The sequence below is a fragment of the Schistocerca gregaria genome, chromosome 6, assembly GCF_023897955.1.
Source record: "Schistocerca gregaria isolate iqSchGreg1 chromosome 6, iqSchGreg1.2, whole genome shotgun sequence".
NCBI classification, from domain to species: Eukaryota; Metazoa; Arthropoda; class Insecta; order Orthoptera; family Acrididae; genus Schistocerca; species Schistocerca gregaria.
The window spans coordinates 228,568,014-228,595,743 of NC_064925.1; the positions used below are offsets into that span (position 1 = coordinate 228,568,014).

The 27,730-nt window shown below is 37.4% G+C and overlaps 1 protein-coding gene across 1 annotated transcript in view; it reads left to right on the forward strand.

Moving 5' to 3' along the window:
• LOC126277871 (ATP-binding cassette subfamily G member 4-like) overlaps positions 1-16,718 on the forward strand; it is a 366,743-nt gene extending 350,025 nt beyond the window's left edge. Inside the window, exons 13-14 of the mRNA XM_049977397.1 lie at positions 15,633-15,856; positions 15,967-16,718. Coding sequence (XP_049833354.1) covers positions 15,633-15,856; positions 15,967-16,129 — 387 coding nt within the window. The 3' untranslated portion in view covers positions 16,130-16,718. The remainder of the gene's footprint in view (positions 1-15,632; positions 15,857-15,966) is intronic.
• Positions 16,719-27,730: the final 11,012 nt, after the last annotated feature.

The following is a 27,730-nucleotide window of genomic DNA, read 5'->3' on the forward strand; positions in this document are numbered from 1 at the left end:
TATCTATGTTAATATCACCTACAATTACAATTCTATGCTGTTTATATTTTGACAACAACAATATTAAAGTATTAATTTTTTTCTAAAAATACTATCTCATCAGAGCCTGGGATTAGATAGATTGAGACAATTACAGTTTTCTGCTCATGCATTACCACACCGGCTACTTCTATTGTAGCTTCAAGGCATATTCTACTAAGGTCTTGGCCACAAACAATCCAGAGCTGATAGAGAGCATCATGACTGATACAGGGATTAGTGATCACAAGGTCATTGTAGCTAGGCTCAATACCATTTCTTCCAAATCCATCAGAAACAAACGCAAAATAATTTTATTTAAAAAAGCGGATAAAGTGCCACTAGAAGCCTTCCTAAAAGACAATTTCCATTCCTTCCGAACTGACTATGCGAATGTAGACGAGATGTGGCTCAAATTCAAAGATATAGTAGCAACAGCAATTGAGAGATTCATACCTCATAAATTGGTAAGAGATGGAACGGATCCCCCGTGGTACACAAAAAAGGTCCGAACGCTGTTGCAGAGGCAACGGAAAAAGCATGCGAAGTTCAGAAGAACGCGAAATCCTGAAGATGGGCTAAAATTTAGAGACGCGCGAAATTTGGCACGTACTTCGATGCGAGATGCCTTTAATAGGTTCCACAACGAAACATTGTCTCGAAATTTGGTAGAAAATCCGAAGAAATTCTGGTCGTATGTAAAGTACACAAGCGGCAAGACGCAGTCAATACCTTCGCTGCGCAGTGCCGATGGTACTGTTATCGACGTCTGTGCCGCTAAAGCGGAGTTATTGAATGCAGTTTTCCGAAATTCCTTCACCAGGGAAGACGAATGGAATATTCCAGAATTTGAAACACGAACATCTGCTAGCATGAGTTTCTTAGAAGTAGATACCTTAGGGGTTGCGAAGCAACTCAAATCGCTTGATACGGGCAAGTCTTCAGGTCCAGATTGTATACCGATTAGGTTCCTTTCAGATCACGCTGATACTATAGCTCCCTACTTAGCACTCATATACAACCGCTCGCTCACCGATAGATCTGTACCTACAGATTGGAAAATTGCGCAGGTCGCACCAGTGTTCAAGAAGGGTAGTAGGAGTAATCCATTTAACTACAGACCTATATCATTGACGTCGGTTTGCAGTAGGGTTTTGGAGCATATACTGTATTCAAACATTATGAATCACCTCGAAGGGAATGATCTATTGACACGTAATCAGCATGGCTTCAGAAAACATTGCTCTTGTGCAACGCAGCTAGCTCTTTATTCGCACGAAGTAATGGCCGCTATCGACAGGGGATCTCAAGTTGATTCCGTATTTCTAGATTTCCGGAAAGCTTTTGACACCGTTCCTCACAAGCGACTTCTAATCAAGCTGCGGAGCTATGGGGTATCGTCTCAGTTGTGCGACTGGATTCGTGATTTCCTGTCAGGAAGGTCGCAGTTCGTAGTAATAGACGGCAAATCATCGAGTAAAACTGAAGTGATATCAGGTGTTCCCCAGGGAAGCGTCCTGGGACCTCTGCTGTTCCTGATCTATATAAATGACCTGGGTGACAATCTGAGCAGTTCTCTTAGATTGTTCACAGATGATGCTGTAATTTACCGTCTAGTAAGGTCATCGGAAGACCAGTATCAGTTGCAAAGCGATTTAGAAAAGATTGCTGTATGGTGTGTCAGGTGTCAGTTGACGCTAAATAATGAAAAGTGTCAGATGATCCACATGAGTTCCAAAAGAAATGCGTTGTAATTCGATTACTCGATAAATAGTACAGTTCTCAAGGCTGTCAATTCAACTAAGTACCTGGGTGTTAAAATTACGAACAACTTCAGTTGGAAGGACCACATAGATAATATTGTCGGGAAGGCGAGCCAAAGGTTGCGTTTCATTGGCAGGACACTTAGAAGATGCAACAAGTCCACTAAAGAGACAGCTTACACTACACTCGTTCGTCCTCTGTTAGAATATTGCTGCGCGGTGTGGGATCCTTACCAGGTGGGATTGACGGAGGACATCAAAAGGGTGCAAAAAAGGGCAGCTCGTTTTGTATTATCGTGTTATAGGGGAGAGAGTGTGGCAGATATGATACACGAGTTGGGATGGAAGTCATTACACCATAGACGTTTTTCGTCGCGGCGAGACCTTTTTACGAAATTTCAGTCACCAACTTTTTCTTCCGAATGCGAAAATATTTTGTTGAGCCCAACCTACATAGGTAGGAATGATCATCAAAATAAAATAAGAGAAATCAGAGCTCGAACAGAAAGGTTTAGGTGTTCGTTTTTCCCGCTCGCTGTTCGGGAGTGGAATAGTAGAGAGATAGTATGATTGTGGTTCGATGAACACTCTGCCAAGCACTTAAATGTGAATTGCAGAGTAGTCATGTAGATGTAGATGTCTCTAACTGAGTAATGCAATTCAAGGTCACTTTTGACATATATTGAGACCCCACCATGTGTAATACTTTTTCTGCAGTAACTTGTAACTAATGAATATCCAAGAGGAACACACTAGTCTATTTCAGTGTCTTTCATCCAGTGTTCATTGATGCATAGAACACTGCAGTTGATTTTATCAAGCCAGTATTGTAATTCATTGATTTTACACCTAAGAGATTGTACATTTATATGAAGGAGGAGGAAACTGTCACTGCTACACATTGGTATTCTACTTTCACAGAACCTTCTGTATTCATTTATTTTCGCTACATGATCTAGGATTTCACAATTATCCGAAGGAATTAGACTGCTGCAGTTTCCACTTACTGTGGTTTCTAACTTTCCTTCGTCTGTAATGTTGTTTTCTCTAAATAAGGAGGTGTACAGTCATTCTCCGTGGGACTGTCTTTTAAGACAAGTCTGCTGCGTGCTCGTATTTCATTTACAACTTTGTTTATCTCCTGACACAAAAATGTTTTCCCACGGTAATTTAGATGCTCACCATGTTCAGTGTGCAAATTTCTTTCAAGTCTACTAATATCCACTACATTACATTTAGCATAAATGGAACATAGTTCTTTGATTTTAATATTTGTTTTACGAATCTCTTTGTTAACACATGAATTATAGATCAAGTCATGTCTATGAGGTATCATCACAACAATAGTGTTTTCCACCTTACATACATCTGAAAAATTTTTCAAACCTGTTATACACTTTTTGGCTTCATTATGTGCTACATCATTTGCACCAGTCACACAAACAACAGAGTCACTGTTCCTTGTTGTATTCTTGTGTTCTGAGATGCCTTCAACATTATTTTCTGTCCTTGCACCAGGTTTTACGATGCCAGTTGCATGAAGATCCGTATTCACATCATGTAGAATGTTTGCTAGCATTCTTCCATGGCTGTCCGCTAGAAAAAGCACATTGTGTTTCTTTATTCGCTGTTTCTGGCTGTTGGTGATGTTTTTGCTGCTCCTTACAATGTTTTTATCTTCACGCTGGGTGGCTTGTTCACTTTCAATGTTTATGGGGTTGCTGCTGCTTTCTGATAACACACTGAACTTATTTGTTCACATGAGATTAGGTTTATTCCATGTATTTCATTGTGAGCAAGGCACTTTTTTAGTCACTTTGTTTGTCATTACACGAGAAATAGTTTTTGAATTTTTTACACATTTTAGGCCACTGTTTTCACATTGAAGGGCATTTGAGTTAGGCCTATTTATGCAGTTTTGACCGTTACTTTCACTGGCATTTGAGTTAGGCCTCTTTACGGAATTTTGACCATTACTTTCACTGGAATGCGTGTTTAAGTTGTTATGCTCTTTTGGCATTTACTGCTCACAACCAATGTTTTTAACTCGTGGTTTTCGTTCACAAGTTTAGTGATATCTTGTCTCAGTATATCAGCAACTAGCTGAAGACTTCTTAATCGTTCATTTAACTTTTTGATTTCTCCTTTACCCTTATTACAAACACTATTTTTTACAGCGTGGCTGTAACTTTTTGTCTCGTTAATATTACTCACTTCTGCACTTGACACGCTTTCCCTTAACTATTGTACAGCTTCCCAATCCGTTGTAGTTCCTACCTCTTTCGTCAGCTCAACATGTAAGGCAGACTCGCATCTTCACAACAAAACTTAATTCACTCTTTCGAATTTCTCACGAGACGTATTTCACTGTTGCTTGGACCAACACAATCACTGTGAAACTGTTTTCTACACCATAATCCACAGATCACAAATATTTCCATGGTTTTTATTAATTTATTGCACTTAAGACACAACTTACTCTTGTCACTAGCCGCCATCTTGGCTCAGGCCTTGCACCCACATAGATCTTTTAGAGGGATATGAGCCCTGAGGTAAGGGGTTGGGAGCAGGAGTTTGTGTAGGAATGGATGAGTATATTGTGTAGGCACAGTGGCAGTGGAATACCAGTGTGGGAGGGGTGGGAAAGATAGTGAGCAGGGCATTTCTCATTTCAGGGCAAGACTAGAGATAATCAAAACCCTGGCAGAGAATGTAATTCAGTTGCACCAGTCCTGTGTGATACTGTGGTTCTGTGCGCAGGCAGTGAGACTTTGGGAGATGTTAGGAGTCCAGAAAGAACAGTTTGGCTTATGATCGTACCATGCAGGTGCCTACAGTCATACCTCAAATTTGTTCATGTGTAATGCTTTCAAACAATTATGGTTAACTGGTTAACTGTTCACACATTTTAAAGAATATCTATTGCACTTCACTTGGGAAGACACCTATTCCCATGAACTTAAGTACTGTGCAAGTGGTTTTTGTACTTCTGGTTCATAAGCTTGGAATGACAAAATGCTGAAAGAATACAAAGGCAAATGTTGAGTTCCATATTTCAATGGAAACCATTTTGGAAAGTGGAAATTTTGAATCCTGGTTGTGGTAAGCAAACTAGGTTTACTGGATCTCACTTCAGAAGAATACACAGAAAAAATAAAGTTTCTAGACAGTGATATGGAAAAGGAATGGATTGAGAAAGACAAACAACTCAAAAATCTCACTAAACATGGTTAAAAATGTTGTTCAAAAACAACCAAATGAATTATGAGTAGCCATTTGGAATATGTGAAAGACTGTAACAGAGCATTTCAAATGTGGAAAAACTTGTGTGATAGATTTGAAAGAAAAAGCAATAAAAATCAGTTACTTCTTTGTAGTTAGTTACAACAATTGAGGTTCAAACCAGTAGAGAGTATACTGAGTAAGCATTTCTTAAAATCCGACAGGTTGATACTTGAATTTTGGTTGACAGATGCAACTTCTGAAGAAAGTGATACTGTGTGTGGCATCATTTGTTAACAGTGCCACAAAAATGTGGTAACTTTGTAACTGCAATTGAAACATTAATCATGGAAAATCCGAAGTCAAGTTTTGAGAAAAAATATGCTCATAGCTCACAAAAGTAAAATGTAAATTTGAGGAAGAAAACAGCAGTAGTCTTGGACAAAATTTGTACAGAATTGACTTCAGTTGTGGAAAAACTCAATGGAAAAAACTTTCACAAATGCTGCCAAAAGTCACAAGCACAATTCATAACTATGGTGAACTTGGGCACAAAAGAACTGACTGTGATAAAAGAAACAAAAACAAGAAAGGCTCTTCAGATTCCGCCATCCATTTGTGCATAGCATGTATCGAGCCCAGACAAACTACTAGGAAATAATGAATATCATTAGCTCTTTAAAATCTGCTTCTTCTGCACAGCATGGTAGCCACAGGATCAACATATTAAAAGTGTGTATACAAAATGTATTTGCACTTCTGTCTATAGCAGTAAATAAGTTTAGATAAACTATGCAACTTTGGCATCAGAGGCACTGCTCATCACCTAATAAGGTCGTACATAAGTAATCGAAAACAGTTTTTACTGCTTAAAACTGAAAGTGGTGTTCACAAATCCAAAATCACTAATATAAAATATGGAGTGGCCAAGGGCTCGGTATTGGGTCCTCTTTTGTTTTTGGTGTATGCAAATGACGTAAAATCTCGCACTTGTAGTTCCAAAGTAGTTGTTTATGCAGGTGATACATCCGTTGTGTGTGAAAAGGAATTGGTCAATGAACTAGAGACCTAGTGTAATAATATGACAAATGAAATTTTTCAGTACTTTAATAAAAGCTGCTTAAATGTAAGCACTGTAAAACATGTCTCATTGAGTTCCACAACAGTATTTTTAATAGTGCAGTTAAATTACACATCGATATGAATTAGCAAAAAAGGTGTTTAGTGTATAATTCCTTGGTTTAACAATTCAAAACAATCTAAGATGGGACACATGTGTGGACACTTTAGCACATAAGTTGTCTAAGGAGCTACTTGCAATTAATATGGTTAGTAAGTTCTGTAAAGACACTGTTGTCCTAAAGACTGCGTATCATGCTATATTTTCCTCCCATTTTAATTAAAGAATATAAATTTGGGGTGTAATATCCAAAACAAATTTAAATAAGCTATTGCTACTTCAAGAAAGGTCCATAAGATTCATCTGTGGAGCAAAATTATGCCATAGCTTGTTTCCAAAATCTGATGTTAACCATAATAAAGATGTACATTCTAAAATACATATTGCATGTTAAGACTACAGCCCAACATTTGTTCTGATTTGCACTGGCACAATACCAGAAATAATGAAAAATTTTACATCAGCAACTACAGAAAAATACTTTATAAAAAGGTTTCACAGAATGCAGGTTTAAAATTAGCCAATGCACTGCCCAGTACAGTTATGATCTTTCCCACAATGAAGCTTAAATTTCAGCTGAAGACATTTTCTTTTACACATATGAAGAATATACTTACATTCAGATAAGAACTGCTTTGAAAAAATATGTAAATAGTGTTAAGCAAACCATTTTATCTGTAATTAACAGTTTTGTTAATCAGCGACATATTCAGAAAAATGAATTATTGAGTTATGTATGTTTTTATACATATACAATGAATCATTCAAAGTTGAATAAAGCATTATTATTACTATTACTATTATTATTATTATTATTATTATTATTATTATTATTATTATTATTATTCAGTAAATTATAACTCTCAGGAGGTGCCTGTTAGTTGAGATGCATGTTGTTCTTCAACTTGAATATTTAATGAATCAGTTTTGTGGTATTTGGAATCTGGTGTGTTGTACACTTTCTAAACAATTTAGCAGATGTTGATAAAGTGCAGATGTTTGAAAAATCAATAGTGATTAATGTTGTAAAAACAGTGTCTGTCGTGAATGATTGCAGTGTGGTGAAATGTATGTTCTCAGCTATGCCAATGGAGAGGTATTAGAAAAAAATTATTTGATGGAGACAAGTGCTTTAAAAGCAACATTTGAAAAGGGAAGAGCAGCTATTCAAATACGAAAGGATGTTGTTGTCATTACAAATAAAAATGTACACTGTGAAATTTGCCAGAAACTCCTGTGTTGTGTTTCCTACTGCAGGAAAATCTGTTGTCAAAGGTTATGACACCTGAATTACACCAGTCTTAAAGCACTTCTGAAATACATGGAAGGTATAAACATTGAAGATATAAAGGCACAAAAATTGTGTGCCATCTGCATGAAAGGCCAAGTGAACAAGACTTCCACACAGTCAGCAGACAAGGGCAAAACATCCATTGGATATAGTATGCAATGACATTGTTGTTGTTGTGGTCTTCAGTCTTGAGACTGGTTTGATGCAGCTCTCCATTCTAAGCTATCCTGTGCAACCTCCTTCATCTCCCAGTACCTACTGCAACCTACATCCTCCTGAACCTGCTTAGTGTATTCATCTCTTGGACTCCCTCTACGATTTTTTCCCTCCACACTGCCCTCCAATGCTAAATTTGTGATCCCTTGATGCCTCAGGACATGTCCTACCAACCGATCCCTTCTTCTAGTCAAGTTGTGCCACAAACTTCTCTTCTCCCCAATCCTATTTAATACCTCCTCATTAGTTACGTGATCTACCCACCTAATCTTCAACATTCTTCTGTAGCATCACATTTTGAAAGCTTCTATTCTCTTCTTGTCCAAACTATTTATCGTCCATGTTTCACTTCCATGCATGGCTACACTCCATACAAATACTTTCAGAAACGACTTCCTGACACTTAAATCTATACTCGATGTTAACAAACTTCTCTTCTTCAGAAACGCTTTCCTTGCCATTGCCAGTCTACATTTTATATCCTCTGTACTTCAACCATCATCAGTTATTTTGCTCCCCTAATAGCAAAACTGCTTTACTGCTTTAAGTGTCTCATTTCCTAATCTAATTCCCTCAGCATCACCCGACTTAATTCGACTACATTCCATTATCCTCATTTTGCTTTTGTTGATGTTCATCTTATATCCTCCTTTCAAGACACTGTCCATTCCATTCAACTGCTCTTCCAAGTCCTTCCAAGAATTACAATGTCATCGGCGAACCTTAAAGTTATTTTTTTTTCTCCATGGATTTTAATACTAACTCCAAATTTTTGTTTTGTTTCCTTTACTGCTTGCTCAGTATACAGATTGAATGACATCGGGGAGAGGCTTCAACCCTGTCTCACTTCCTTCCCAACCACTGCTTCCCTTTCATGTCCCTTGACTCTTATAGCTGCCATCTGGTTTCTGTGCGAATTGTAAATAGCCTTTCGCTCCCTGTATTTTACCCCTGCCACCTTTAGAATTTGAAAGAGAGTATTCCAGTCAATATTGTCAAAAGCTTTCTCTAAGTCTACAAATGCTAGAAGCATAGGTTTGCCATTATGGACCCTATTATTCTCATGTCTTATAATGGAAAGAGGTACATCATTACATTTATAAATGACTATTTGTATACAATGGAAAATAAATCCAAAATACTAGAACATATTAAACTGTGTGAAGCTGTGGCAAGTATATACCTATCAAATGAGATCAAAACCTTTAAGGTGAAGGGAATTCAGAATGAATGGATGATGAGACACACAGAACAATAAAATGGACTGAGTGAATGCAGGAATAGGAACATTTTTAAAAAAGGGTTGCTACATGTTGTAAACTTGAAAAATATTTTTGGTCAGAAGCAGTAAAGATTGCTGTTAATTTGGTAATCAGAACACCAACATGTGCATTTGAGAATGACATTTCCATCTAGTATGTGATGTGGTGAAATGCCAAAACTGCAGAAACTGGTTTGCACAGCATGTTTAGGCTATGGTTTATTGCAGAGTGATTTCTGGATAATTTCATTCCAGAGTAAAGAAGCGCTACATTGTTGGATACTTTATTGATATATATCAGATATTATGTCTGGAAGAGAGAGAGATTGTTTTTGTAATACACATTAGGTTGATGAAAATTGTTTTCATTTTAATATTGAAGATTGGTTCTCTTGCAAAGTAGACACACATTATGAGGTTAACATTGTTGAAGAAAATGTCAATGAGCACAGAAATGACTCCATATCAAGTTAAGATGAAAATGTAGATGTTAAAGCTCCTGAAATATGCAGAAGTGCAAGAAAAACAAAATATCCAATGTGTTAGGGATGTTTTGGGGATTTTCAGTGTTATTTACAGCAGATCAGATAAAGAAGAATGGTTTCACATTATAGCATTAGAAATGGAAGTAATAAGTAAAATAAAGATCTGGAAAGCATGTGGATTACCTGAAAACAGGAGGGCTATTGACATGCAGTGGGTTATTACGGTGAAACATGATGATGTAGGCAACATGAGTAGTTATAAGACTAAACTAGTTGCTCGGAGTTGTTCTTGAAGAAAAGGATTTGATTATAATGAAACATATGCTCCTGTTGTGATGTTGAAGATTATAAAAACATTACTAGCTGTTAAGAACCAGGAAAAATTGGCTGGAAATCAAATTGGTGTAAAAAGTGTCTTTCTTTGTGAAAATTTATATAAATGTATCAACAGACTTTAATGTAGAACCAGGTACTATAGGTAAGCTAAACAAAGTAGTTTTATCATTTAAGGCAGTTTTCAGGATCTTGGAACAAAGTTTGTTAAAGATTTAGTCTTTGTTGAAAGCAGTACTTATGGGTGTCTACATACTTACAGGTCCTTAAACACTAAGCCTTATGTTTTGTTATGTGTAGATGACTCTATCCTTTTAGATAATGATAAGATTAAAATTGAAAAACTCAAATTAACTTTAATAAATAAATTTAAAATTAAAATTTTGGGGTATTTGCAAATGTGCAAAAAGACAGAGAAGAAGTGGAGGCTGACAAGAGACTACATGATGGCATACAGAGAATTAATAAGATATTCATATTATGTAACTTGAACAACATGACCCAATTTAAGTTATGCTGTTAATTATTTCAGTCATTGTCTGGGTGATGAAAGGGAATCACATTGTAAAGGTTTAAAGAAAACAACGTGTTACATAAAAGGTACAGTAAATTATGGGATAAATTACAAAATGGAGTCAGTGTTCCAGTTAGCAAAAAACATTTACAACAAAAAGTCTCTTGTGGAACTGCAAAACATGACACTACACAACAGTAATTAAACCCGAAGCTCTCTACGCATCTGAGACTAAACCTTCAACACAGAACACTAAAAGGGGAATTAGAAGTGAAAGAACGTAAAATAATGAGGAAAATCCTAGGACCAAGAATGAAAGACGGTGTGAATTATTCAAAATCCAATGCAGAAATGTATAAAAATATCTCCAAAATAACAGACACAATGAGCATGAGAAGAATCCAATTTATGGGGCATTTAGAAAGAATGGACTCAAACAGTTTAATGCACAAAATCCATACATTTTTAAAGAACAAAACTACAAAACCAAACTAGTACAAATAGACGGCAAGAGACCTGAGAGAATTAGGGTCTCCAAATCCACATGACAGAAATGAAATCAGAAAAATCACAAACACATGGGGTTTTGAGGAAGAAGAGAGAAAAACTAACCAAGAAACGTGGTCTAAGCAACGAAAGCTAGCCCATTCATTGCTTATGAAGGAATACTGGGCGAAAATGAAGGCCAACAAATGTTGATTATGCGTGGTCCTAAGTGATCCATCCGTGAAGAAGAAGAAGAAGAAGAAGAAGAAGAAGAAGAAGAAGAAGAAAAATGAAACATTAATAGTTTATTCTGATGCTGATTGGGGCAACAGTTCAGAGAGAGAATCATCAGATAATATTGTAAGTTAAGGAATTAAAAACTAAGTACTCTAATATTGTCTTGTACAGAAGCAGAATACATATGACTTTCAACTTGTGTTGTAGAATATATGTTATTTAAGGTGCTCCAAGATCTAAAAATAAAAAATAAAAGGAATTTATATGAAGACAATCAATCTTGTATTCCCTCTCTTTTTAGATGTAACTGTAAAAAACTAAAACCCACAGATTATAAGTGTGAATTTGTCAGAAAAATATATTTAAAATGAAAATAGATGTCAAGTACACTGCTTCAGAAAATCAGTTTGCTGATATTTTTACAAAATACTTGCACAAACAAAAATGTGAAAAATTGTCACACAGATTGGGAATATGTAGAGCTATAGACTAGTATTACATAGAATTAAGGCAGAGTGAAGAAATAGCAGTACTGTATCTCACTCATTATGATCTCTTTGACATATATTAATCTTAGGAAACACACATTTCACAAGTATTCCTGCAAATGTGAGTAGTTTTGAAATCACATACAATCTTAACAATTAGTATGGAAGGCACCATATGCATTTCAGTTATTTTGTATTATAACTTACAGTATGCAGTTACAATGCAATGTCCTATTGAAAATGTATGACAAACACATCATCCTTATAATTAAATATCAATTAATAACAGATAATTGGTATAAGCTTTCAAGAAATAATACAATAACTGAGAAATGAAAGAAAAGTCCCGTTACCAAACTCAAGTATAATGAATAGTGTCATGCTTTACAGAGTCAGTATGTAGGTGCACATCATGCTGCAAGCAAATATACCTCCTTTTTTCATCTTAGCTTTGGTAACATATTCTGGGACTTTCTTATAAATATAATACAAGAATGTTCCACAATATTTGATGTTACTTAACATTTCTCTCTGATTAGAAAACAGATTTGTTTCCTAACATGTGGCAATTTCCAAATGAGTGATAAATAAGTATGTAAGAAGACAGCTTAAATTGCTGTGAAAGAAACAAGGAGCAATAACATTCATTATATTCTTCCCTTTCACAAATATTTTGCTGTTTATTTCCAAATATATGGTGATTCCCAAGTGTGTCATTAGGCAGGAATCTAAGAGAACAGCCGAAATTGCTGCAAGTGAAATGATGAACAATAACATTTGTATTCTTCTTCATCACAAAGAGTTTGCAGGCAATACTCATCTCACAAGACTTCTTGCAAAACAGTGACACCTTCAGTAGGATTATTTATACTACTATCAACACGTGTGAGTTGTTTACCCAAGTTAGAGGGGTCCACATTGTATACTAATGAAAATCAGTAGCAGTTACTGTGGTTGTTGATATTGCATGTGACATCAAAACTATGTCACATTTGCAGGAAATCGAGTGAAATGAGCGTTACACATTAAATTTTGGTGCTGAAGATTCTTTGACTTTTTTTCTCTTTGAATGTGTTCATAGATATGTTGGTATATGTTTCACATAGTGTGTTCTTTATTTTCCTTGTTGAATAAATCCACCAAAACTAAATGTTTTTTTGCTGGAAACAATGATCTCCTAACTGTTTTCTTGACAAATTGTAGTTTATCTTTGTGTAACATGGTTTTTCAGTTGTGATTTGTTATGACTATATGACTAAAGAAAATTCAAAGAAATGTGAAACTATGGACTTCACAAACATAAAAGCTTCCTTGTCAAAATTATGAAGAATATTTCAAAAACTTAAATGGAAGTACTGGTACTATAATATACAGCTCAATCCACAAATACAACAAAGAAATTTAAATGACTAAACGAAGTAGGGTAGGACATTATACATTGTAACATACCACACTGGACCTATCCATAGAAATAATTAATATATTTGTCTTCTTTTGTGTAATAACCAGCAAATTTACATCTTCTGTGACATTTCCAGATTTTGCCCAACAGTTTTGAAGCCCAATTTTTATGATTTTAAGGCTGTATTCCATTTTTTTAAAAAGTGTTTAGACACGAAAAATATTTTATATTAAATTTTTTAGATTACCAGAGCTTGAAATAAAGTTTCCAGATAGATCACTCATAAAAAATCCAATTCAAACAATCGTTTATTTAGTAATTATAGCAGAAGGTAATTTGAATTTTGCTTATAAATTACACAAGAAACAATACATAAACAGTGTAACTAGATATAAAAATGTATTGCTATTTATTATTTGCCTTAATTTTCAAACATAGGTAAGAAATTAATTAGTTGAATGTATACAAAGTGTGTTTGTAAACCTTTAAGAACAGATCCGCTACTGCTTACTGATTAGGTGGGCAGGTACACGGAGGGTGGGGAATGAGGCATTTCCTTGTCCTTGAACACCTTCTGGCAGGAACCTGCATATCCTTTATTCAGTTCATTGTAGCAGCTGGGTGAGTGCTTGTCTATTAAGGCTTGTTGCTGGATTCTGTCTACTTGAAAATGGATGTGAAAACAGAGCAACGAGTTTGTGTAAAATATTGTTTTAAAACCAGGAAATTAGCTTCTGAGACTTACAAACTATTAAAAACAGCTTTTGGAGGTAATTGTATGAGCCAGTCAAATATTTTTGTCTGCTTCAACAGATTTAAAAATGGCCACAAATCATTTGAAGATGAACCACAGTCTGGCCGTCCTTCCACCTCAAAAATGAATGAAAATGTGACAGTTCATGACATAGTGCATTCTGATCACAGACTTACAATTAGCGAAATGGCTGATGAATGTAATTTAAGTTTCTATGCAGTTCACTCAATTTTAACTGAAGATCTGAACATGCGTCAAGTATCCATAAAATTCATTCCAAAAGTGTAGTCAAGCGACCAGACACAATACCGACTTGAAGTATGCCAAGATCTGATTAATCAGTCTGAAAATGACCCAGATATGTTAAATAGGGTAATTACCAGTGACAAATCATGGGTATATGGATATGATCCTGAAACCAGAGAGCAGTCTTCGCAGTGGAAGACTCCAGGTTCACCATGACCAGAAAAAAAAAAAAAAAGAAGCACAGCAAAGTTGATCAAAGGTGAAGACAATGCTGGTGATTTTTCTCAATTCTCCCAATATTGTGCATCATGAATTTTCACCTGGACAACAGAAAATTAACCAGGAATACTACAAATGTGTCCTTGAGCGTTTGTGTGAAAAGGTGCGGAAGAAAAGGCCTGCATTGTGGAAAGACAGGAGTTGGGTGCTCCACCATGACAATGCTACAGCTCATAGTGCCTTCCCCACCATTGATTTTTTGACCAAATTCAAAATTCCTGTGCTTCCACAACTACCATATTCCCCTGATTTGGCCCCTGTGGACTTCTACCTGTTTCCTAAACTGAAATTTTCACTGGAAAAAGGAAGCAATCTTCTACATCTACATCTTCATCCACATAGATACTCCGCAAGCCACCATACGGTGCATGGCAGAGGGTATCCTATACCACAACTAGTCATTTCCTTTCCTGTTCCATTCACAGCTGGAGTGAGGGAAAAACACAGGCTACACACTTCTATATGAGCCCTAATTCCTCGTATCTTATCTTCATGGCGCTTTCGCACAATGTTTGTTGGTGGCAATAGGATCGTTTGGCAATCAGCTTCCAATGCCAGTTCTCTAAATTTTCTTAATAGTGTTCCTCAAAGGGAATGTCACCTTCCTTCCAGGGATTCCTATTTGAGTTAGGAAGCACCTCTAACACCTAAACATGTTGTTCGAACCTACCAATAACAAATCCAGCAGCCCACCTCTTAATTGCTTCAATGTCTTCCTTCAACCTGACCTGGTACAGATCCTAAATACTCAGAAACAGGTTGCACCAGTGTCCCATATGCAGCCTCTTTTACAATATGACTTGATTGAAGATATCTAGGCAAATAAGGAGACATCCTTAACACACTTCAGGAAAAAAATTTCCAGGAATGTTTCCAAAAGTGAAAAAACACTTTTGGAGTTGGCGTGTTAAGTCAGAAGGGGACTGTTTTGAAGAAGATGCATCACAGCAGCATCTTAGTACCATCATAGTACAATTAAAAGCCCATTCTTAAAAGATTCCAATCACATCATATGTATACAATATACAAAATTATTTTAAATGTGTTTGTTTCAGGTTATCCTCCTCTACAGTGGATAATTAATATTTTTGACATTTAATTTTACCTCCTTCAACACAATATCTTTGTTGACACTCAAAAATTAACCTCCCTTTCATATCTTTTGATTCCTATGACTGTATTAATTTATATCTCAGGCATTCATGAAATTTTTACATACAATTCAAAGGAAGTTTCACAGTTTTCCATTCTGGTGTAACATTATGATACTCTCTCTCTCTCTCTCTCTCTCTCTCTCTCTCTCTCTCTCTCTCTCTCTCTCTCTCTCTCAATTTTTCTGTCTATCATTTAAATGTTATATTACGTTGTAAATAGGCTCAATACCCTCATGTTGGATGCTAAAGACTTAGAAACAGGATGCCTGTTTCACTAATCACTTTAATTTATTTCTTTTCTAGATTGGTGCAATTATTGCTCCTGCCTTTGTTTCTCCCCTTCTAGTCCTTTGGCAGTACAATATGGGAGCCTACCATACTACTCCACTCTTCATGAGGATAATTATGAGCACAAGCTTTTTCCGACTAGGAATGATTGCTATGATTTTGGCACTCATGGAGGATAGAAAGCAAATGGACTGCCCAGAAATTTTTTGCCCATTCAGCTACCCAAAAACTTTGCTTGGGTAAGTATTACCAGTAAAATGTGACTGTGTCTTTAATATTCATGATAAATGTATTTATGTATGCATGTCTGTGTAAAATGTTAGTAGCAAAACCTCCTTCTTTGTTTTAGGTTGGTGGGAGCTGATGGTCAGGAAATGACGGTAAATATTGCTGGTTTGTTGGCTATGATTCTGGTAGTTCGAGTAATGTGGTATCTTACATTGAGGATAAGATTGTCTTCTGATTTGTACAGCACATGTTGTAACTATGTATACAAACTTAAGAAGCAATAGGAAATTGACTTGTCTGTTCTTTTCATGGTAGTTAATAATGAAAAGATATTTTACTCAAAAATGAGAAGACTAGAAAAAACTTGGGGTCTGCAAACTCTGTGTTTGGTTTTAATGTAAAGAGATGTGATGAGGTGCAGAGCCAATTTCTATACTGCCATGTAAAAAGGTGCTGTATACTGGCTGTGATATGATCTGTGATAAATACACTTAGTTGATATTGTGTTTTAGAGTGTTATATGTGAACACTGTAAGATTTGTATTCTACATTATTTAAACAAAATATTGAAATAAATATACACACTTTTTTTTGGATATAACATTAATATTTCTTAGATTGGTGCAGTTCCAAAATTGGCCAATAACTCAGAATGGTACATAGTATCTGTGATGTTTTTAGATTTCTTTTGAATTACTTAACAAATGATAGTAGTGATTTTCGCTGGTGATACATAGTTATCACAGTCCTATTTCATTGCCTCTGAAATTATTTGAAAAATGGATCAGTTTCTCTGAAAATGAAAACCTTTTGTACAAAGTCTTGTATCTTATTCATTTTTTGTATTTCCTCAATAAATGAGTATTTCTGGAACATGTATTTTATTTAAGAGACATTGTTTACAAAGACCCTACCCCTTCCTTTGTTATTTTGCCATAACTGTATTTCTGATCTCTACCATAAACATTCCAGATCAGCCCCAGTTTTCATGTCCAAAACAATAAAGATTAGTTCTACATATAGTTCACAAGCCACCTTCTGGTGTACAGTGGAAGGTACCCTCTATGACAATTAGTCATTCTCTTTATTGTTCCACTCTTAAAAGGAGCTAGGGAAAAATTATTGCTATATGTTATATTCTACTTATGTCTTCATGGCCTTCACATGATATATACATTGATGACAGGAGGATCATTCTACAGTCTGTCACATGTCTCAGTTCTCTAAACATCCTCAGTAGTATTTCGTGAAAAGAATTGTGAATTGTAGTTTTTGTATCATAACATACATAATATAAATCTTTCGAATAATGTAAAATCCAGGGTAGAATGTCACACTATTAGAGAAGCGTAGTTGCTACTCACCATGCAGCAGATATGCTGAGTAGCAGATAGGCACAACGAAAAAGATTCTCACAGTTAATAGAGCGCGCACACACACACACACACACACACACACACACACACACACACACACACACACACACACGGAAATTAAAAGACTGGGTGTGGTGGTGAAATGATGGCTGTGTAGTGCTGGAATGGGAACAGGAAGGGGGCTGGATGGGTGAGGACAGTGACTAAGGAATATTGATCCCAGGAGGGTTACAGGATGTAGGATGTATTGCAGGGAAAGTTACCACCTGTGCAGTTCAGAAAAGCTGGTGTTGGTGGGAAGGATCCACATGGTAAAGGCTGTGAAGCAGTCATTGAAATGAAGGATATCATGTTTCGCAGCGTGTTCAGCAACAGGGTGGTTCACTTGTTTCTTGGCCACAATTTGTCAGTAGCCATTCATGTGGACAGACAGCTTGTTGGTAGTCATGCCTACATAGAATGCAGCACAGTGTTTGCAGCTTAGCTTGTAAATCACATGACTGGTTTCACAGGTAGCCCTGCTTTTGATGGGATAGGTGATGTTAGTACTGGACTGGAGTAGGTGGCAGTAGGAGTATGTATGGGACAGGTCTTGCATCTAGGTCTATTACAGGGGTGTGAGGCATCAGGTAAGGGACTGGGAGCAGGGCTTGTGTAAGGATGGACTAGCATATTGTGTAGGTTTGGTGGATGGTGAAATACCACTGTAGGAGGATAGTGGGCAGCACATTTGTCATTTTGAGGCATGACAAGAGGTAATAAAAACTCTGGCATATAATGTAATTCAGTTGCTCCAGTCCTGTGTGGTACTGAAATTCTGGAAAGTTAACAGGGGATTGTTTCGGGGCAGTGGTGGTGGATTACCATTTGATGCAGGAATGAACTGAGTTAGGCAAGGTTCAGTATTGGTCTTTGGATGAGACTGATTGGTAGGGTTGCTGGCAAAAAAGTTTTTTCCATTTTAGAGACTGCCAGAAGGAGAGAAGGTCTTTAACAAGTCCTGAATGATTGAATTTTGGAGTGGGGCAGAAGGTGAGACCTTTAGAAAGGACTGATACTTCTGTGGGACTAAAGCTTCTGGAGGAGAGGTTCATGACTGTGTTGTGGGTCTGTTTATGTTCTGGATTCTGTGTGGTGTTGGGAGGGAGTTTTGGAGGGTGGGGTAGGTGTAATAGGTCTGAAAGACAGTGTTTTTTAACTATAAGGAGAAGTGGGAGAGCTTTGAAGTTTGTTGTCGAGATGGTGAACAGTCGTGTTCCAAGGCGGAAGTGGGAAATGAACACAATGGAGAGCTTTTTGAGTTGTTGTTGTGCAAGTTGCTCAAATTCCTGCAGGCCAAGAGTTCCATTGTGTGTTATGGGTTCCAGGAATTTGAGATTGCATAGCAGAAGAATTTTGTGGATGGAGAGAAGATACTGCAAGGAGGTTTGGGCTTGGTTAATATGGTTTTGCATGGCTATGTTTGTGAGGGCTAAGGATTAGCAGAATCTGAACATGTGGAGGTTATTATGAAAGGAGGGGTGGCAACCAGAGATGGGTAATTTGGTGATAAGGCCATTAGTAGCGATTTCATCAGCCAAGCAACAAAGCAGGAACAGTATGTGAGACTGGGATCTGGCTAGGGATAAAGAAACTTTTCTGTATTGATGCAGGTGGAAGGAGCAAAGATCCACAGAGTTGGAAAAAGTGTGAAAAATTATATACACAATGTAGATTTACGTCCAAAAAATTACACAAAAATACACCCAAATAGGTGTGAAAAACCATGAAAGGGTGAAAGGGGGGAAAAGTGAAAACAGAGATAAAATCAGAGGGAGATGATGATAGCGAAAGGCAAAACTTTGCAACAGTGACTCCATTCCAGCAATCCAGCATGATCTCCAGCCACTACTCAAATCCTTAGTCCCATTCCAGAACCTCTCTCCAGAGTCCATCTCTCTACTCACCCCTACCACACCCTGCACTCCTACCTTCTACATCCTCCCTAAGTCCATAAACCTAACCACCCAGGATACCCCATTGTGACTGGTTACTGTGCCCTCACTGAGGGGAAACTCTGCTCTCATAGACCATCACCAACCAGTTACCTGGAACCTACCCTCCTATACAAAAGATACCAAACAACTCCTCCATCAACTCTTCACAGTTCCTTTCCCTTTACCACATGGTGTCCTGCTCCATACCTCTCTCCATATCAAACTCAAGTGTTCTAAATATATTTGTTGTATTATGTTTTCTGACATCTTCTACACTTACGAGAAAACCATAATTTTTGGGTCCATGGAATGAAAATGAATCTAATCTACTCTAAACAAAATAGTTTATTCATTTATCACATAAATATAATCATAATAAAATCTTACAAATTTTCACATGTATATTTTGTGTACCCTACTACCATGTATTTATAGAAGCAGCAGAACTCTGCAATTTTGTATCTTCCTGAGCAAATTAAAAAAAAAGTCTTAGTAGTTATTATCAAAATTGATTTCAGTCATAAGCTCTGAATAAATCAGTTTGAAGTCTATGTCAACAATAGTATTGATTATTGTAGAAAACTTTTGGAAACCTGTCTATCATGAAGTGTGAACTAGTACTTTTCAGTATTAATATTTACAACACTGAACACTGTTGAAATATGTGGGAGAAACAGGTAATCAGTAAGAGCTTGGAGGATTAAAAAAATATAGCTATATTATGGGAGATCTTGGGAAATACAGGAGAACTAGTGGCCCTAGACTAGAGTAACTGGTGGTTCCTGGAAGGGGAAACTGAATTTTCAATACCAGTAATTGCAGGGACATCAGTCAGGATGGTTGTCTAAACTGTCTTTCAAATACTACACAACATGACACTGTTACTTTGGTACTGCAGCGCAGCTAAAAACAAAGGGAAGCTACAGCCATTATATTTGTGAAAGACATGCAGCTCAACTGTATGGTTTAGTGATTCTCTTGAGTAACATGTTCCAGAGGTAAAATAGTCCCACACTTGGATCTCTAGATGAGTACTAATAAGGAGGATATTTTAACCAGAAACAACATAGATGGCATCCCAGGGGTTGGGGCAAGGAATGTTATTCCCCTTAATTATGTGTATCGGTTACAGAACTTGAAAAGGGAAATCAGTAGGCTGAAGTTAAATTACAAAAAATCTGGCATGGAATAAAATCAGTATGAATTTGGAAATACTGCTTCTCACCACACAAAGAAAGTGTTGAGTAGCAGGCATTCACATTGAAAAGCAGAGTATGCTCTCACACAAAGTCCTTCATCAAACAATGGAAAGCTCATGATAGAATAACAACAATATTATGAAAAGGATAGATTGCTACTCACCGTACAGAGCAGATGTTGAGTTGTAGACAGGCACAACAGGAAGACTGCTATACATTTTAGCTTTCAGAGAATAGAAATTCTTCTGAAGTAAAAAGACACACACAATAACACAAGCACAACTCATGACCACTGTCTCTGAACACATTATTCAGGGGGTGAGTCACATATGACATTTAACACCTCTTTTATTTCCTGAATCGTTCCCGATTTGGAATGACATTTTCTGCTATTGATAGTATGCTGAGGAGTACTTTTTATTATTTTTTAGATTTTTTTATGGTTAATGCTCTGAACTCTGGTATCAGCTGAGATGTATTGACATTGAAAAGTTTTGCAACAGAGTCTAAGAAATGCACTAAAACTGGGGATCAATGCAGCCAGAGTTGGTTATTGCAATGCAAATATGCCAAGCAGAGCACTCAAGCCAGGCCATGTCATTATATGTTGATGGAGCAAGACAGGCCTATACTACCAAAATGAAACCTCATTTCCTGTATGATGTAAATACAAGGTAAGCTATAATTTTTCTGTATGGAACTATGCAATATGCTAGCTTCTGGGGCATCAGATAGGACTAAGGAAAGCTATTTCACATTTGTATATGTTTCCAGGTTTTTGTGGAAACAACTACAGTTTTGTCAGGTGGTTTTCCATTACCATTTCAACAGAATGTAACATGTATGGTATAAAACTAGCAAGTCTCACTTATTCTGATTGGTGTACATGTTTGCAAACAAAAAAATGCTGAAGCAGCAGTGAGACATGTAAATAGTCAAAAGGCTTTACACAGTACTATAACCTGACATGGGCTTGTTTACAACACAGTAGCCAATTTCAAAAGGCTTGTGTTTCAGGTCTAGAGTATTTCTCAGAATCTTTTTTGAAGCGTTTCAGCCTCAAAATTAACACACACTGCATCACTGTACTCATCTTTTGAAGTGTTTTTGAGTGCCTTTAGAAAAATGAGATTATTCTATTTTTTAAAAATCATACTTGTTTCAACATCTCTATCAATAGAAAAGTTAAGATTCTTTATTAAATACCAAAATATGTGCCCCTTATCATACAATCATTTTCCAAAAACCTCATTTCGATATCTAAAACTGTTCATGAAATGAAAGATTTGTTACTTTGTACATGACTCACTGGGTATGTATCATACAATCTAGAAGCACTAAGCTACCATGGAGACAACAGAAGATACATCATTTCAAACTACTGTAAGAGAGGAGATTTGTCTAAGTAAGGGGAATATATTGTACACCATAGTTTTGAAACAAAGACCCAATATAAATATTCCAAGAAAAATAAAAATCTGAAACAAGCATTCTACTTTGAAAAGAATGGACAATGACAGAGTCTGTAAACATTTTTTGTGTCTGTTTTGGATATTAACTGATGAACAGTTGAAAATACCCCTGGAATAATCAAAGAGGAATTTCCACTAGAGGATCTCTGGGGCAAACAAGATAATCATACCTCAGTTGACAACAAAATTTAAAATGGCATGCATTCTCACATTAGATTAATCCCTCACTTTGAGCATCATTGCCTACAAGCAAAGACATCCCGTGAGTTTATAGGAAGAGGAAGAACTGTTGTAAGCATCTACAGAGGCTATATCGAAGATTGCAAAAAGAATGGTAAACATAATGAAACTCTGTTATTAAAAATATTCAACTTTGAATTCAATATATCTCTTTTCATAGTCCAAAAGCATTTATGTGAATTCTGCATAGTGGTCAGAAAAGCTGATTAGATTACATGATTAGATGTACTTCTCATTCAAATTGATCCATAGTGAGGAGATCCTCTGGAATGTGTAACACATCAGAAAACAAGTATAAACAATAAATATTTACAAATAAGAATATGTATGGTAATCTACCTTCCCCAAATCATAAATAAAATTGCCCTTGTTGACATGGAACCTGTGGAAAAAAGGGTCTCAAGCATATTTACATTTATGACATAAAACTTGTCTCTAAGTATTAAATGTTCAGTATACTTAGATTCATATGATAATTCTTAAGCTATTGTAGCCATGCAACACCAAATAAATAAATAAATAAATAAATCATTTTACAGAACTTATGACATTAGCCCTCCCCCCATGAACCATGAACCTTGTCGTTGGTGGGGAGGCCTGCGTGCCTCAGCGATACAGATAGCCGTACCGTAGGTGCAACCAAAATAGAGGGGTATCTGTTGAGAGGCCAGACAAATGTGTGGTTCCTGAACAGGGGCAGCAGCCTTTTCAGTAGTTGCAGGGGCAACAGTCTGGATGACTGACTGATGTGGCCTTGTAACAATAACCAAAATTGCCCTTGCTGTGCTGGTACAGCGAACGGCTGAAAGTAAGGGGAAACTACGGCCGTAATTTTTCCCAAGGGCATGCAGCTTTACTGTATGATTAAATGATGTTGGCGTCCTCTTGGGTAAAATATTCTGGAGGTAAAATAGTCCCCCATTCGGGTCACCGGGCGGGGACTACTCAAGAGGATGACGTTATCAGGAGAAAGAAAACTGGCATTCTATGTATCGGAGCATGGAATGTCAGATCCCTTAATTGGGCAGGTAGGTTAGAAAATTTAAAAAGGGAAATGGATAGGTTAAAGTTAGATTTACTGGGAATTAGTGAAGTTTGATGGCAGCAGGAACAAGACTTCTGGTCAGGTGACTACAGGGTTATAAACACAAAATCAAATAGGGGTAATGCAGGAATGGGCTTAATAATGAATAGGAAAATAGGAATGTGGGTAAGCTACTACAAACAGCATAGTGAACGTATTATTGTGGCCAAGATAGACACAAAGCCTACACCTACTACAGTAGTACAAGTTTATATGCCAACTAGCTCTGCAGATGATGAAGAAATTGAAGAAATGTATGATGAAATAAAAGAAATTATTCAGATAGTGAAGGGAGACAAAAATTTAATAGTCATGGGTGTTGTGGTTGGCCGGAGAGCTAACCGTGTTAGTAAAGGAGGCCGAAATTCATGCGTTTAGCTCACTCAGGCTGGCATGAGGCCTTGAACATGACAAGGGAATTAGAATTGAGAAAAACGGCAGTAGCTGGCGGAATATTTAACTTTAATCCATTAATAACAATCGTCGCTCTTTATGGTACATGATTCACAATATCAATAGTACGGATACTGGCGCCTCGCTAGATCGTAGCAAATAACGTAGCTGAAGGCTATGCTAACTATCGTCTCAGCAAATGAGAGCTTAGAAGTCAGTGAACCATCGCTAGCAAAGTCGGCTGTACTGTAACTGGGGCAAGTGCTAGGAAGTCTCTCTAGACCTGCCGTGTGGCGGCCCTCGGTCTACAATCACTGATAGAGGTGACACGCAGGTCCGACGTATACTACCGGACCACGGCCGGTTTAAAGGCTACCATCTAGCAAGTGTGGTGTCTGGCAGTGACACCACAATGGGTGACTGGAATTCGGTAGTAGGTATAGGGAGAGAAGGAAATGTAGTAGGTGAATGTGGATTGGGGCTAAGAAATGAAAGAGGAAGCCACCTGATTGAATTTTGCACAGGGCACAACTTAATCATAGCTAACACTTGGTTCAAGAAACATAAATGAAGGTTGTATACATGGAAGAAGCCTGGAGATACTGACAGGTGTCTGATAGATTATATAATGGTAAGACAGAGATTTAGGAACCAGGTTTTAAATTGTAAGACATTTCCATAGGCACATGTGGATTCTGACCACAATCTATTGGTTATGAACTGTAGATTAAAACTGAAGAAACTGCAAAAAGGTGGAAATTTAAGGAGATGGGACCTGGATAAAATGAGTAAACCAGAGGTTGTATAGAGTTTCAGGGAGAGCATAATGGAAAAATAGACAGGAATGGGGGAAAGAAATACAGTAGAAGAAGAATGGGTAGCTTTGAGAGATGAAGTAGTGTAGGCAGCAGAGGATCTCGTAGGTAAAAAGATGAGTGTTTGTAGAAATCCTTGGGTAACAGAAGAAATATTGAATTTAATTGACGAAAGGGGAAAATATAAAAATGTAGCAAATGAAGCAGGCAAAAAGGAATACAAACGTCTCAAAAGAGAGATCGACAGGAAGTGCAAAATGGCTAAGCAGGGATGGCTAGAGGACAAATGTAAGGATGTAGAGGCTTATCTCACTAGGGGTAAGATAGATATTGCCTACAGGAAAATTAAAGAGACGTTTGGAGAAGAGAGAATCACTTGTATGAATATAAGGAACTCAGATAGAAACCCTGTTCTAAACAAAGAAGAGAAAGCAGAAAGGTGGAAGTAGTATATACTGGGTCTGTACAATGGTGATGTACTTGAGGGCAATGTTATAGAACTGGAAGAGGATGCAGATGAAGATGAAATGGGAGCTATGATATTGCGTGAAGAGTTTGAAAGAGCACTGGAAGACCTGAGTCGAAACAAGGCCCCCGGAGTAGACAACATTCCATTAGAACTACTGATAGCCTTGGGAGATCCAGCCCTGTCAAAACTCTACCATCTGCTGAGCAAGATGTATGAAACAGGCGAAATACCCTCAGACTTCAAGAAGAATACAATAATTCCAATCCCAAAGAAAGCAGGTGTTGACAGATGTGAAAATTACAGAACTATCAGTTTAATAAGGCACAGCTTCAAAATACTAACGTGAATTCTTTACAGACGAATGGGAAAACTAGTAGAAGTCAGCCTCAGGGAAGATCAGTTTGGATTCCGTAGAAATGTTGGAACACCTGAGGCAATACTGACCCTATGACTTATCTTAGAAGCTAGATTAAGGAAGGACAAACCTACGTTTCTAGCATTTGTAGACATAGAGAAAGCTTTTGACAATGTTGACTGGAATACTCTTTTTCAAATTCTGAAGGTGGCAGGGGTAAAATACAGGGAGTGAAAGGCTATTTACAATTTGTACAGAAACCAGATGGCAGTTATAAGAGGCGAGGGACATGAAAGGAAAGCAGTGGTTGTGAAGGGAGTGAGACAGGGTTGTAGCCTATCCCTAAGGTTATCTAATCTGTATATTGAGCAAGCAGTGGGGAAAAAAAAAAGTTCGGAGTAGGTATTAAAATCCATGGAGAAGAAATAAAAATTTTGAGGTTCACTGATGACATCGTAATTCTGTCAGAGACAGCAAAGGACTTGGAAGAGCAGTTGAACAGAATGGACAGTGCCTTGAAAGGAGGATATAAGATGAACATCAACAAAAGCAAAATGAGGATAATGGAATGTAGTTGAATTGAGGCGAGTGATGCTGAGAGAATTAGGTTAGGAAATGACACACTTAAAGTAGTAAAGGAGTTTTGCTATTTGGGGAGCAAAATAACTGATGATGGTCGAAGTAGAGAGGATATAAAATGTAGACTTGCAATGGCAAGGAAAGCGTTTCTGAAGAAGAGAAATTTGTTAACATCGAGTATAGATTTAAGTGTCAGGAAGTCGTTTCTGAAAGTATTTGTGTGGAGTGTAGCCGTGTATGGAAGTGGAACATGGACGATAAATAGTTTGAACAAGAAGAGCATAGAAGCTTTTTAAATGTGGTGCTACTGAAGAATGTTGAAGATTAGGTGGGTAGATCACATAACTAATGAGGAAGTGTTGAATAGGATTGGGGAGAAGAGAAGTTTGTGGCACAACTTGACTAGAAGAAGGGATCGGTTGGTAGGACATGTTCTGAGGCATCAAGGGATCACCAATTTAGTATTGGAGTGCAGCGTGGAGGGTAAAATCCATAGAGGGAGACCAAGAGATGAATACACTAACTAGATTCAGAAGGATGTAGGTTGCAGTAGGTACTGGAAGATGAAGAAGCTTGTACACTATAGAGTAGCATGGAGAGCTGCATCAAACTAGTCTCAGGACTGAAGACCACCACAACAACAACAACATGACATTAGCAAGTAGCAAAACAGATTATGAGTATCATTTAAACCAACAGGAGAAGAACCTTACAAGAGTTGAAAAAGAACATGATAAACTGAATCCAGACCCCAATGTGATCATTTTTATTGTAAGACCTACAGTCAGTGCTTCCAACATGTAAGGAGTTGTCTACTTACAAGCTGACAATATTTGACTACAAGACGAAACATGGACTTTGCTACGTGTGGAATGAGGAAGATGGAAGCAAAGGGGCCATCAAATTTACCTCAGGTGTGCAAACTGATTGATAAAATGGTGGATTCACAGAGAGACAATTCTGTAGAATTTATATTTCATTAAGACATTTGCCACCCTCAATGACAAAATACACTGGTTAGCCAGAACATTATGACAACTGACCTAATATCAATATAAATCTGTCCAGGTAATAGCAGCATCATCTATTGAGGACACATGCATGGTGCATATAGTATCAATTAGCATGCTGTCCATGTGTAAAATGGGGAATGCATGTGATCTGTTTGAGCTTACTTGAGAGGAGATTGTGATAGCTTCGAGTATCAGCAAGAGCTTTCAGAAACTGCAGGACTTGTCAGGGGTACTAGGAGTGCAATGGTGAGTGTCTTCAACTTGTTACAAAACTGAGGGACCAGATCAGACGTCGTGGGGTTGGGCAACCACCCTCATTACCAATATTGTATGTCGTAAGATGAGCAGACTGGTAAAATAGGACAGGCAGCAAACTGTGGCAGAACTATCATCAGACTTTAAGGCTGGGCAGGGTACAAGTGTGTGTGAACACATAGTGCAGTGAACACTCCTAACAATGGGCCTCCATAGCTGACAACCCTTGTATGTGCCAACATGAACACCATGACATGACAACTACAGCTGCAATGGGCACATGACCTTTAGCTCTGGACATTGGTGCGGTGGCAGAGCATTGCATGAACTAATGAAACCCAAAAACATCTTCATTATGCTCATGGAAAGGTGGGAATCTATCATCTTCCAGGAGAACAGCTTCTTGACACCTGTACTGCAGAGTGGAAAAAAGCTGGTTGTGGCTCCATTATGCTCTGAGGAATAATCAGGTGGACATCAATGGATCCAACAGAGCTTGTGGAAGGCACCATGATGGCAAAAGAGTATCGTACACTGGTTGCACACTATGTACACTCCTTGGTGATGATCATGTTTCCCGAAGGCAGTGGGTGCTTTCAACAAGATACTGCATCCTGTCACAAGGCCCCGAACATGATGAGTGGTTTGAGAAACACAAT